A 14,294-nucleotide genomic window follows, 5' to 3' on the forward strand; every position below is an offset into this window, starting at 1 on the left:
GCAACCTTAACCAGAGTCATTAGTTAAGTCTTTGGTTTATTGCTTGTGTGCTAGGGGTGTTTTAGTAATTTATAATTTATGTAATTTATTTTATTTAGCATTTAGTTTCCTCGACCAAATGGATATTTTGCCCCTACCTTGGCCATTTAAGCCTGTTATGTTCTTTAGGGAGGGTTCCTAGTCGGCATAGTTTGAACTACTGAACTAGTATAGGTAAGCACGTGTACTTGTGCCTCCCTTGACATGTTACCATCAATAAAAGAAGAATTATTCAATCACTTTTGTCTCGTGAGATTGTTTCTTGATCTTTCCTTTCGAATATCCATTTGTTTATTGTGGTTGCCCAACATCTATATAATTATGGTCTTGCTTGTCGCTAGCATCATTTAAATATTGTGTGACTTTCATTGTATCTTGCAAGGTACTCACTTGGCTGACTTGCCTACCTGTAAGTGTCGCGCGGTTCTATTTGTACATTGCAATGCTAAGCCCGTGATAGTTGGTATCAGAGCCAACTCAGGTCAAAATATCAATACAATGACTGGCAAAATGACGCATCAACGACGATTCGATTGGTATCAATAACAACTCGGAGAACTTGCCTGGGTGCCCGACATATTGAATGATATTACTGCCACATTAGATCACCTCGACCTAGAAGGTTTATTGCGGCATGGATGACTGTGATAGAAAGCCTAAAGGATCGAGTTGTGTCTCCTGAAAAATCAAAAGTGCGAGGAAGCGAAATGGAAAGAAATGAAGAAGAAGCTCATGTTCCGAATGAGCAAATAGCGTGATGAGTGATGCCCTTGATACACTCCAGGTGACAGTGGACACTATGGCAGTTGATGTCCGGGTCACCATTGATTCTTTCAATAACGAGCTGGTGGAGATGAATACTAACCTCAACTTGACCATCCGTGTAATGAGAAACCAACCTGTGACGAACTACCAGAAGGTGAAGATACCAGAGCCTCAAGGCTATATAGGGCCGTGAGACGCCAAGAAGCTTGAGAATTTCTTATTTGATATGACGCAATACTTCTGAGCAGTGAAGCCAGACTCGAAAGAGGTGAAGGTGAACATGGTGATAATGTATTTGTCGGGAGTTGCTAAACTGTGGTGGAGAACAAAATACAATGACATCTAAAGAGGAGTATGCACCGTTGACACATGGGAAGATTTGAAGAAGGAACTCAAAACTCAATTCTTCCCTGAGAATGTAGAATATATTGCCATATGGCAATTAAGAGAGCTCAAGCACACCAACTACATTAGGGACTTTGTGAACACGTTCTTTGTGCTTATGCTCAACATCCCGGACATGTCAAAGAAAGACCGATAGTTCTATTTCCTTGAAGGTTTAAAGCAATAGGCAAGAACAGAACTCCAACGACAGAAGGCCCAAGATTTGGCCTCCGCTTAAGTTACTGCTGAAAGGTTGACAAATTTCACATTCGAAGAGAACTCTGGTAGGAAGATCCAGTCCTTTTTCAATGCAAATGCCAACAGAACTATAAGGCCTGGATTTAGTAGAAATGGGGGAGCGAGTCCAAATTTTCCAACTCAGGAGGAGTGGATAGGAGAACAGCTAATGCAAGGGACACGACATCTTCCAAGCAAGTTGCCTTGACAGGGGCCTTCACCCTCGACCTTTTAATCCCTCAAGCTATACTGCAAAACCATTATCTTGCTTCTTATGCAGAGAATCTCATAGGGTGAACGAGTGTCCTCACAAGACAGCCTTATCTACTTTACAGGCACATATCTAATAAAAAGAGATGGAGGACCAGCAAGAGCCAGATGAAGAGCTCTGAGATTCCTGGGTACAGTGAAGAAACAACATAATCACCCAAAAAGTCTCAAGCTAAGGGCTTGATCTTCGTGGATGGTTGTATTAGTGGGATAGTTGCCAAGAGCATGATGATTAACATGGGAGCTACTCACAACTTTGTGTCAGAGACCAAAGCACGAAGGTTAGGGCTGAAGTTAGAGAAGGATGTTGGTCGTATGAAAGCTGTGAATTCCAAGGCCTCACCCACAACATGACTATCCCGAGCTGTATAGCTCAAGTTGGGTCATTGGGAGGGAAAAGCCTACCTTGTGGTTATCCAGATGGACGGCTTCAATGTCATATTGGGGATGGAGTTCATGTTAGCGAACAAAGCTATTCCTATTTCTGTTGTGAAATTTTAATTAAAACTCGTAAGTGCACGGATCATCGTTAGTATAGTGTGTAAGTACGAGGTCGTTCCAACTGAGGATTGATAATTAATTTAGCTGTTAGATTACAAGTTTTATCATGTCTACTTTATTCAAGGTTCTATATTTGTTTGTATTCTGTAATATTTCATCATTTTATGTGTATATGTATGCAATTGTATACTTTCAGCCCCGTTCCCCTGGTCAGCAGCTGACCAAGGATTATTTGGTCACTTACCGTCCGATTTCAATCAGATGGTTGACAGATAAGTGATCAAATCTGGGATGAGATCTGTCAACCGTCCGATTTCAATCAGACGGTAAGTGATCAAATAATCCCTGGTCAGCTGCTGACGAGGGAAACGGGACTCTGTATACTTTAGTTTTGACATGCATCACCCCTTCGCAGCTGACCAGGGGAAGGGGACTCTGTATACTTTAGTTTTGAATCTTTTGACATGCATCACCCCTTCACAGCTGACCAGGGAACGAGACTGTATACTTTAGTTTTGACATGCATCACCCCTTCGTCCTTGACTCCTTGTGGCACGTTCTCTTCTTAACGAGTCGACTTCAACCCTCTGCTCTCATAGGTGATAACCCTTCCGTGCTCCCAATCTCAACTCGGAAGGTCAGATAACTTCACAATCTCCGACTTGAACAGCTACTTTCTCTCTTCCTTGTTTTTCTTACTTCATCTATAGTTGATGGGTTTTTTCCTGCGTCGATTTACACAATCTTTAATTTCCTTGAAACCCATCAATCAGAGAACTCAACTGATCCACACACACTCAGCACCAAACAATGTTGTCAGAGCCATCTGTGATTCTTTCAGAACCGGTTGGAAACTGGGATGCTCTGACATCAAGATTTGATTCTCTCAAATTAGATGGAAAGCTTGTTGAGAGTGTGTTGTTAGAACTGAAGGAACCAGTTGATGCAAAACGTGCTCTGGGTTTCTTCCACTGGGCATCAAACAGGAAAGGGTTTGATCATGGGGTCTGGTCCTACTCCATAGCCATTCATATTTTGGTCAGAGCCAAGATGGTCATGGATGCTAGAGCTTTGATCGAATCGGTTTTGAAGAAGAATGTTGGAAATGAGTTGAAATTTTCGGTTGTGGATTCGTTACTTAGTAGTTACGAGGTTACTGCTTCGAACCCTTTTGTGTTTGATTTGCTTGTACAGACTTACGCTAAAATGAGAATGTTTGAGACTGGTTTTGATGTTTGTTGCTATTTGAGGGAACGTGGGTTGCCTCTAAGTCTTGTAAGTTACAATAGTTTGCTTCGAGTCGTGCAAAGAATGGACCGAAATGGTCTGGTTTGGAAGATTTATGAGCATATGGTGGAAAAAAGAAGTTATCCGAATGATGAGACGGTGAGGATCTTGATTGATGCTTTGTGCAAGGAAGGGGAGTTGCGGAAATATGCCGACATGTTGGAGAGGATTCATGGGAAGAAATGTTCTCCTTCTGTGATTGTGAATGCCAGTTTGGTGTTTAGGATTTTGGAGGAGGGTAGAGTTGAAGAAGGTGTGGTGTTACTGAAGAGAATGTTGCAAAAGAATATGGTTCTTGATACGATTGCTTACTCATTGATTGTTCATGCTAAAGTTAAACTAGGAAATTTAAGCTCTGCACAGGAGGTGTATGAAGAAATGCTTAAGAGAGGTTTTCGAGCAAACTCTTTTGTCTATACCTTGTTCATTGAGGCTCATTGTAGAGCGGGAAGAATTGATGAAGCACAATCCATGATGTATGAGATGGGAAATGTGGATTTGAAGCCATATGATGAGAGCTATAATTTTCTTATTGAGGGATGTGCTAGAGCTGGTAGAGTGGAAGAAAGTGTGAGTTACTTGAAGCAGATGATGGAGAGCAGGTTCATTCCTAGTCTTGGGGCTTTCAATGAGATGGTTGGAAAGCTTTGTGAAATTGGGGATGCGGATGAAGCCAATGCGATGTTAACTATGCTGTTAGATAAAGGGTTCTTACCGAATGACATTACGTACTCTCTTCTGATTGATGGATATGCGAGAAAGGGGGAGAATGATGAAGTTCTGAAGCTATATTATGAGATGGAGTCCAGGTCACTTTCTCCTGGATTATTGGTTTTTACATCCTTGATAAAGAGCTTTTGCCAATGCGGGAAATTGGAGGAAGCAGAAAAGTATTTCAGAATCATGAAAGATCGATCAATAGCCCCAAGTTTATCTACATATGAGACATCGATTGCGAACCACTTTGAGCAGGGAAATACAGAAAGGGCTGATTTCTTGCCTTGCAATGAAATGGATTTGAAGGAATGAAACTTGTTTGCTATTTTGCTCACCAGTAGTGCTGATTCTGGGATGTGGAAGGGTAGCTTCTTCAAAGAACACAAGTTGAAGAAGGTTTTTAATGCGGATTTGGGATGTGGTAGGGAGTTATTTTCACATAAATCCTAAGCCACTTCCTTTGAGTAGCCACCAAGATGTAGCCTGAACACTGTTGGCAAACTTCACATAGAAATTGCTGATCCTGAATCTTACACTCATATCAAAGCTTTAAAGAATTGTTTATCAGGGAAAGCTAGCCGAATATCTGGAGCAACTGTACAGCCAGCCTCCCAGGTACAATTTGCTGGGTCTGTAACATTTAAAGTTGAATTCTGTGATCCAATAGTTGACAACTGGTGGAAAATCTATGTGAGGACTTCCTGCTTGAGCGAAGCTGTGTGCTTGCTAATCATGATGACTCGATAGCCGGAATGATGTATGAGCGTATGATACCCACCATACCTGCCAGTTCCTGTTAGAGCTTCAGGAAACCAGAAAGCTGGTCAGCAAAAGCTGTGTGAAGTGCAAGAATTTTAGTGCATCAGAGAGCGATTTCTGGGAATTTGTATTTTCTATTCGCTGCTGGCCAAGTTACTTCCACAGTACATCTAAGATTGAAGCAATTCAGTTTGAACGACCAACTCTGGAAAGCGGAAACTCGACCAACTTTTTATGGTGAGTTTACTCAGCATTGTCCAGTTTGGCGTAGAGAGTAATAGGGAGAAGGGTTCTACGTATTCGTTCTTTAAGAACCTCCATTGAACATTAGTGTTGTTGCAACGTATCTGTAACGCCTTTCATTAAGACCATCAGTTAGACGGTCTATTATCGTTTTGCTACTAAATTTCGGTATATTATTTGGTCCCGAATACAATGCTCGACTCAAGAAATCCAAGTATCGATAACCAATTCTAGCCGCAACAATCATCATTCGCGAGACCTATTAAGCTCATCCAGTTGGGTTAATCTACAAAGAAGTTTGTAGAAAACTTTGTAATGAACTTTTTCTTTATAACCAGAAACTAAAAGCTCATGATAGGTCCTGCATTACTTGGTCTTAGAGAATATAAGTTACAGTTACATACTTCCAAGGGGAATCAGATTGAACACAGCTATCCCATTCTGTGTATTAGAGTACATCTGAATTCGCCCCCGCAATTAATGAGACATGAGATAAGATTCATTCAAATCTCTCAATTTCATGTTCATTATTCTTCTACAGCAACTGAAACATTCCTGGAAGAGAAACCAACCATAATCTACGATCGTGCACCACAAAAGTCAGCATCTGGAAGACAACAAGAGTGTATCTGGAAGCATAATAATTATGTCAAAGTTCATGAAACAAAATCTCATGCCAAATAGAAAAGCAACAACAAGTGCTCATAATGAACTCACATGTTCCAAGCATCCTTCATCCAAACAGACTATCACAACTGAACTTAGAAATGTAAAACTGATGACACCAAAATGAATTTTAAGGAATCACTACCACTAGATTCATCATCTTATATTGACAACCAAAAAGATTGAAAATGAGTCGCATGTCAAAGTATGCTAGGCACCAAGAGCAAAAGAGTCTCAAAAATTCTTTTTCAACATAAATTCATGGATAACTTTCTTGGTTCTAGAATTGCTTTACCGTAAAATCAACACTACCACCACTATAGAGAGACTACGCTGAGTCTTGGAACAACAAATCTTCTACCCAGATGCTCGATGCCCCTTCAATGTCAAATATCTACTGTAGTACTATCAGAATGGCTCACTTGTTTAAGACACCTAACAAATGTTTGTTAATATTGGTGAAAATTATAATTATCACATAACAGGGAAACTATTTGAAACATAACCTGTAATTATTGTAACTCTAAAGAAACACCACATAAAAAGTCACAAGGCCTACCTTCTATATATGTCATAGCCTCCATAGATTCTACATTTGCACTGACCAAAATCCTCTTGACAACACATTGACCACTGAGATATATTACATATTGATACATATAGCACCATTGAGGCCAACAGTTTAAGGGAGTCTATAAGAAACTTCATAAGATTGCTTTTCATGACTCTCAAGTATAATTCAGCAATAGTTCTCATGATTATTCTGGTGCTTTTCCTACATCTCAAATTCCATAAGCTCTACTGCTTATGGAGTTATGGGAAAAAGCCTGGCAAATGCTACTGCTTATTTTCGCATCATAGACAACCAATTAGCTTTAGATTCCCATCATAAATAAGATTTATGACTTTTGCATCCAGGAAAGAAGTTACGCTATCGAGCAACTAGCAAGATTGTAACAGTAGAAAAGCAAAGGCTAAAAGAAAATAGATTTAGGAAAGCAAATAGTTATTGAAACAAATTCCGAAACAACAAAAAACCATTTTAAAGCAAACGAGAGACAGAGCGTGAGTTCATCATCTTTACCTCATCCAGTATTCAGCTAAGATTCCTCTCATGCTGGATATGCTCATTAAAATCGCGATGATCATCCAGTGAAACAAGGCTCTCCAAGTAGAAACCAGCCCCCCTAACTTTAGGATATCCAGGAATGGATAGACCTTGACAGCTAAAATCATTGAAATTGTACATTCCCAACGCAGCACTGGTACCGGACCGGAAGAGAACATGATTTTCCTTCCAGTAACGGGAAGGCAATAAAGAAGGTTCATAGTCAGAGAAGAATTCTCTTTTAGTCCAAGACTCTGCCTCCCCATATTCCTTCATAACCCAAAAATCATTTTTACTTGTTGCTCTATCTTCACCTACCCTTTCAGTGCTAACTGGATAAATTATACAGAGGCTGTCTTTGAAGAACAGTCCCAATTCCATGTCATCCAAGCTTCCCACATCTAAATCAAGCGGCAGTGGAATTTCCTGAACCTCCTCTTCTGCTAAAGAGAGAGATACAATCACCCATGAGTAACCTTTCAGGCTCCACATCATACAATGAAGTCTTCCATTAAGCATTATCCCAGTACGAGGACTAAAATTTATGTAGGGCAATCGCCTTTGAATTTGTCGCCAAGAACCAGTTTTGAATGCATAGACAATAAAATCCACTCCATTATACCAGGACGTCGATTTAATCACCTTGAAATCATCAGTTGTGTGATCAAAACCGAACCCAAATTGGTAACAGATGAAGGGTCCAAGACCCAACTCTGCAGTTGGAGCTGGCAGTTTCTTATATTTCCTTATTGCTGGGTTAGCCACATATAACTCGGAACCCAACCTAAATAACACTAGGCCACAGCAGAAAGACACCAAGGTCTCACTGGGATATGTAGCGACCCCAACACAACTGGGCAGTTTGAGTCTAGTGACAACTAGATCACCATCATAATCATCACCAATGACACCAACATTAACATTGTTACAGTTACCAAGACCATTCAGAAATGGATGATCATGATAATGATTAAGAAACTCATCGAGGTCGAAAGAGTAAAGTGAATCACCTTTTTCATCAGTGAATAACAGTTCTCTTCTTTGGTAAAACAGATCCTCATTCTCAATGGCTTTGTTGAAATGCATCTTACATGATTAGCGTAAGCCAAGACTTTGATACACACCTGAAGCGGCATAAAGACTTGACCGGCAATCGCGAAAGAATCTCGCGTATGATCTCCGACGGTAAGCTACGGCAGACCTTCGTCAGTTGGTCCGCCATGGCCTTCGAGACAGCAACAACAGTTGGTGGCTACGGTTGGTTTCTGTCAAGTGGAAAAAGATGCAAGTAATGGGACAGAAGAGAGCTGCGGTTTAGTTGATTTTCAGAGCAGGAAATAGATAAATAAGCCAAATGAGGCCAATTTTTTGTTGTTCTTTTATTTAACTAACAACGGTTAGGAACACTTGGTGAAGTCGCTCTACAGGATACAAAAAGTGGACTACATAGATTGCGGAACAGCTTACACCAGCGACACCTCTCGGGGCAACGCCTCGATGTTGTAGTTAAGCTTTGCTCCTCTGGGAAAGAGTAAAGGAATAGGCCATCAAAGTCATCCACAACCTTGATCAAGCGGTTGACCTCCGACTCTAGGGTGTTAAAAATTAGGCTCGCTACCTAACACCCACCGCTCAATACAGCTCCCCTCACCAAACAAACATCAGGCCAAGCAGATGCCTATCTCAACCTAGGAGTGGGGACTCCCTGGGGGGCCTAGCAGGGGCCCATTTGAAGGGTTCAAAGCGTTTGCTCAAAACAAATCCATGGTTGACAATACACTGATGCTAATTATGCTAGGCAAGACTAGCAGAAGCAACGCTTCAGAACTGCTAGGAAACTCTCCAACCAAGATTGCCCTCCTTGCCTGGGGACTTGGGGGACTTACACTTACATAAGCATTTGCCTAACCATAATTAGCTATAATGAGCCACGCTCGTACCAGCACTAGTGGTACCAACAAACAGCAAGGGTGTGACCTACAGAAACACCACCAAGCAGGCTATCATCTGAGCACTGGCTCAGCCCGAGACCACAACTGACATGCCATCATGTGCCTCGCCAAGGTCACCTTGCTAAATCATCAGAAGCTAGGAACTAAAGCATATCAGTCCCACGTCGAAAACAAGGAAGAGATCAATCTCTCCTTCACCTATAAAAGGTACACTTCTCTCTCTTCATTAATTATGCATTTACTACTTACCTAACGTTATTTTGTCAACATAAATACATTGACTAACTTAGGCATTGGAGTAGAGAAGACCGCCCACCGCGGTCTCCCTCTGATGCCTTGTGTATTTTACTTGACAGGTAGTGGAAGCAATAATATCTTTACAAGTAGCGGCCCACATTGTGGACCAGCGTTAAACAAGGTTTAGCTACCGCTGAATCCTAGAAATTAACATCAATTGTGGCTTTGTAGTAAAGTAGTTGTTCCACCTGTCTGAGTTGAAGACTAAGAGGATATGGTGGGTTTTGAAATCTTTTTAGGGTGATTACGAGTGTAGTGCATATCATCTTTGTATGCGCAGTGGAAGCTGGGGGTCATTCCACGTAAGTGTCTTGATGTGCCCTTATCACAAGTTTCTTTCGTTTTGTTTGTGTTAAATGCCTTTGTCTTTGCAGAGTCTATGTCGTTAGAGAATATTGGGAGGAAGGATCCTGATAGGAGCATTTTAATGCGACGTTTTAACTGTTATTTCCCTATATTTTCTGCGTTATTTCCTTAATAAAACTCTGTTTAGAAAAGTTTCCATTCTTCGAATGGGAAAGTTTCTAATTGTAGAAAGTTTCCGTTTTGTAGTTTCTATTTTCCATTTTTAGAAAGTTTCCATTTTAGTTTAAGAAAGTTTCCATTTCTTATTTTAGAAAGCTTCTATTTTCAGGTTTTTGGAATAAATAAGCTGAATTGAGTTCATAAATGGAACGAGAAGCTTCATGAAGATGACATGGCAAGGAGAGAATCAAGGAAGAGTTTTTTTTTAAAAAGGAAAATATATTTTCCTTGGGGATTAAATTTTCCGTGTAATACTTAAGGAAAAACAAGGTGACAACGTGGGAATTAAGGTGATTGATTGAGAATTTCACGTGGAATAAATCAAAGGAGATTTTCTTAGGAGATTTTTATGGAAAGAAATATTGTTGGAGGAGTAAATTGGTGTGATTGCCAACATGAAAATCAGAAATAATCAAGGAGATGACGCAAAGAGAGATTCAAGGGAGATATTTATGGAAGGAAAATATGTGTGCACCAAGGAAAAGCTCAAAAGGCGTCCAGATTCATCCCTAAATTCCCTAAAGGAATGTTGGCCGAAATTCATGAAGAAAATCAGAATAATTTCAAGGAAATTCGGCAATTAAATATTAGGGAGGTATTTTAGAGAATTATGATTGGTTGGAACACATCACAAGGCTTACTTGGCATTCTATGATTGGTTGGACCACATCACAAAGCTTACTTGGCGAATTCCTATTGGTGGAAGCTATGTGGAAATTTCTGATTGCTTTGTGAACCCTAGCCGTGCTCCTATATATACCCACCTCTTTGACGTTGAGAAGTGTTGCTCTCCCCATACAATTTACACTTTAGAAAAAAAATCAGAAAATCTTCTTAGCATAGCCGTGAGTTTCTCCATCCTCTAGTCATCTCCACGAGTTCAAGCAAGGCCAAGGGAGAAGAAGCATAGCCGTGAGCATCCATCATCCATCTCCAACCTTGAAGCTTGCTTTCGAGATTCAAGAGACCACCACATCAATCGTTCATCACCATCTCCATCTCACGGTGTAATCCGATTCTCCTTTGTAACCTTTGCTTTGAATTTTGTTGGTTATGAACTAGTTGACATATGTGTTTGAACAAATATTAATTTCTGGAATTTTTATGATTAATTGAGGATTTTCAGATTCATATTATTGTTCTTCGAGAGTTGCTTATGTGGGTTTGTTTAATTAAATTTGCGTTATAGATAACTTTTGTATTTTAATCTTATGTGGTTGCAAACACTTAGGGTTTCGATATAATTGGTGCTAGGTTTAAGAACATGAAATCGACTTTTCGTTTTGTGTAAACTTGAATCAAAGTAGTAAAGGTTTTGTACAAAGATCGAATTTAATTAACGAGGATTGCAATTAGGTGGACTTTTCCATACTAAGTTGTACACTTGAGTTGATAGCCTTTCTCTATGTGTAATGCGTTAAACATGACATGATTGACTAGCTTTCTAGGGTTTGATTGCATGTTTGATAGGATTAATCTAGGTGCTTTCGCTTAGGTTAATTAGCATTGAAAAGTAAAATATGGGAAATTGTTTGCTTTCGAACGTTTCACATGATCGACTCCTTTCTCATGACTTAGATGAACAATATTAGGGTTTGAGTCAATTTTAATCATATGTTTCGGTTTTGATCTTTGTTCTCTCATTCCATTTGTATTTATGTTTTTGCATTTTATTTGTTTTCTTTACTTAATTTATTTTCGAAAACCCAAAAACAAAATCTCCCCCCTTTTCGTAAATAATGTTTATACTTGTGAATGTCTTTGTGAATATTATACTTTGTTTTAATTTTAATTGTTTGTTTATCCTACATTGACAGGTGTACCCTCAATCCCCGGAATAGAACGATCCCTACTTACTTATACTACTAACGATATTTTCAGGGTTAAATTGCGCGCTTGCTTTTAGCGTATCAGATCCCAATCCCTTTGATGAGATGTCCGATGAAGATATCATTAAGGGATTGTGGCAACAGGGCCGCGGGGCCCGGGAGGCGAATATTGATTTGGAGGAGTTGAATCGAGGTGTTGTGGTCCTAGAGGATTCTATGGTGTCGGAGACACCATCAGATAAACTTCGTGGTACAATGCCTGTGTAATTGAAGAATGAACAGGAGCCAAGGACCTCTATGCCGGAACCCACGAAGCTGGTACCTAATAAGGCAGCTCATGTTGGTGGTGATGAGGAGGAAGTTGATATGTTGGTGCGGAAGAGGTCTCACAGTTTCGGGAGTGCGTCCGATGGGCATCACTGTGGACCTCAGAGGACTAGGATAGGTGGGTTGTTATCAAGGGGTCATTGGGCTCATTGACTCAGAACGATGAGGCCCACACGATAGTAATTGAGGCTTTCCAGTCGGTTATCGTTGTGGACCCTATTGTGCATTAGATGGTGCATGATTTGCATCACGCCTCCCATGACGGTCTCTTTGTGAATACTGGGGATGTTGTGGTGGACAAGCAAAATGTGCAGGAGGGGATGATAAGGGTGAGTGTCTTGTTGCTACTGTTGTTGTTTCCTTTTGTTAATTTATTTCTTTCCCTCTTTTTATGGTTGGTATTTGTTGTATGCAGTTTGTGCGAATAGTGTTAGCACTGTGACGCGTTGAGGCGTCATATGCAGGCACGCATCGATAAGGCTGAAGGTGATTTGAGGACAGAGAGGGCATTGCGGGAGAGCAGAAAGTGAGGGATGTGGAAGATGCCGCCAGCAGTGCGAGGGCCCTCCGAGTTCGTTTTGAAGGTATGGAGCAGAAGGTTGCCAGCTTGGAGGCAACTGTCCATGAAAGGGACAGGCTGCTGGGGGAGAGAGAGACTTAGAGATTGGGCATCTCCGCTCCCTAGAGGACTTGCTCCTGGAGAATGAGGATGAAGTGGGCAAGCTGCATGCTGTTGTGGATGAGAGGGCGGCTGAAATGGAGAAGTTGCCTCCCCTAAGGGACAAATTTAGGAGCTACAGGGATTGGTTAATGATATTCCCTAGCAAATTACTCAGCTGAGTGCCTTTACTCTGCTGAGGGGTGATGCCTTGGGTAAGAGTGGTCTTCCTTAGCCAATGGGTATATTACAGTCCGCAGCGCCAGCTGCATTTCCTCATGGGCAGACTCCTAAGGGTGGTGGGCTTCAATCACTGCCGTCAAGAGGTGTCACCCTCGAAGGTTGGCTGGAGGACAAGCTTATAGCGGGTCAAGGGTTCCTCATGTTTTATCGCAGGGGACCCGCCAATCTACTCCCATGAGAGCATGACTCCTTCATCGAGCACGTCGCCGCGAGGGCGTAAAGAACAGCAGCAGCAAAGCGTGACAAGAGGAAGGCGCCTGTGAGCAAGACTTCTAGTGAGGAGAAAGGATCTTGTGGCGGTAGAGAGCATGCGTAGACTTTTAAGGATTGTAATTTTATTTATCTCTATTGTGTGTTTATGTAATGTATGTGACGCGGTTAGGCGGTACACTGGTCGGTAGGTCTTATTTTGTCTTTTGCCTGCTAGTGCTGATTATGATAATTATCGCATTTCTATTTGTGTTGGTGTGTTGCCTACTTGGGTAGTTTCTTCGTTTATATTAGCTTGTTTATATAAGCCTTGTATGTTGATGTATGAAATTTTGTTTAGGGGTATACCCTTGGCTTGGTAAAGAGGGCAGGATGGTGCCGGTCCGGGAAAGTGCTTTTACACTACCCGATGGCTCAGGCACATTGTGCTTGTGTCGGGGAATGTTTACGTACTTGCCTCGGTTGGCTTATGAGTAAATTGTACTGTTGTGCCAGGGAGTGTTTATGTAGTTGCCTCGGCTTTCTCGTGAGTAAATTATAAGTTTGAGATACTAGTATTAGGTGCAAACCATTGTATTACTAATTGCGAAAAGTAACGACATTACAAGCATAGGAAGTCATCATACAAAATTTGAAGCCATTGTCGTGGGCTAGCTAGCTGTGGTTGTGATGATGATATGGGTGCAACGTGAGCATAGAAAAATGAGTGAAAATACATAAATGAAATCAAGTAGTCGAGGGTGTGCTTTTGATGCTGCATGTCAAGCTCTACTTAGGGAAGTATCGGACGTGCTAGGCGTTCCATGCATGATCATGGTATCCATCGGGACCTCAGAGATAGAGAGTTGCTAGTCTTGGTGCCTCAACGAGTTCATAGGTTCCTTCCCATATGGATTTCAAGCTTGTTGATGGAGGGATGGCTTCCTTCATTTCCCGGTCCCCCAGTTTAGTAGCCTGGCCGTGACCTTAGAGTCGTAGCATTGGGTGACACATTGTTTATTGTTGATATTGCGAAGATGGGCCCGCTCTTGTCGTTCTTCGAGCAAATCATTGTTCAGTTTCAGTCCTTTGCTGTTTGTGATGGCATCAAAACATGCAACGCAGTCACTTGACATCTCAATTTCCACAGGGATCACACCTTCGATACCGAAAGCCATACAGAAAGGCAACTCCCAGTTTGCTTTTGTGGGTGTGGTCATAATTGCACACAAAACCTCTAGTAATTTTGCCGCCTACAAACCTATGGCGTTCTTGAGGCGCTTTTTCAGGATTTGCTT

At 41.3% G+C, this 14,294-nt stretch overlaps 1 protein-coding gene and 1 pseudogene across 1 annotated transcript; one reads left to right on the forward strand and one right to left on the reverse strand.

Moving 5' to 3' along the window:
• The first annotated feature begins 2,678 nt into the window (after positions 1-2,678).
• Positions 2,679-5,361, forward strand: LOC112175824 (annotated as a pseudogene).
• Positions 5,362-5,610: 249 nt separating this feature from the next.
• On the reverse strand, positions 5,611-8,445 carry LOC112175825 (F-box/kelch-repeat protein At3g06240). Its single transcript, XM_024313573.2, has 2 exons — positions 6,953-8,445; positions 5,611-5,831 (listed from the first exon to the last, which is right to left on the reverse strand). Exon 1 carries the CDS (start codon positions 8,060-8,062, stop codon positions 6,965-6,967), a length of 1,098 nt encoding a protein of 365 aa, XP_024169341.1. The 5' UTR covers positions 8,063-8,445; the 3' UTR covers positions 5,611-5,831; positions 6,953-6,964.
• Positions 8,446-14,294: the final 5,849 nt, after the last annotated feature.

This window comes from Rosa chinensis, chromosome 7 (genome assembly GCF_002994745.2).
Source record: "Rosa chinensis cultivar Old Blush chromosome 7, RchiOBHm-V2, whole genome shotgun sequence".
Classification (NCBI taxonomy): domain Eukaryota; kingdom Viridiplantae; phylum Streptophyta; class Magnoliopsida; order Rosales; family Rosaceae; genus Rosa; species Rosa chinensis.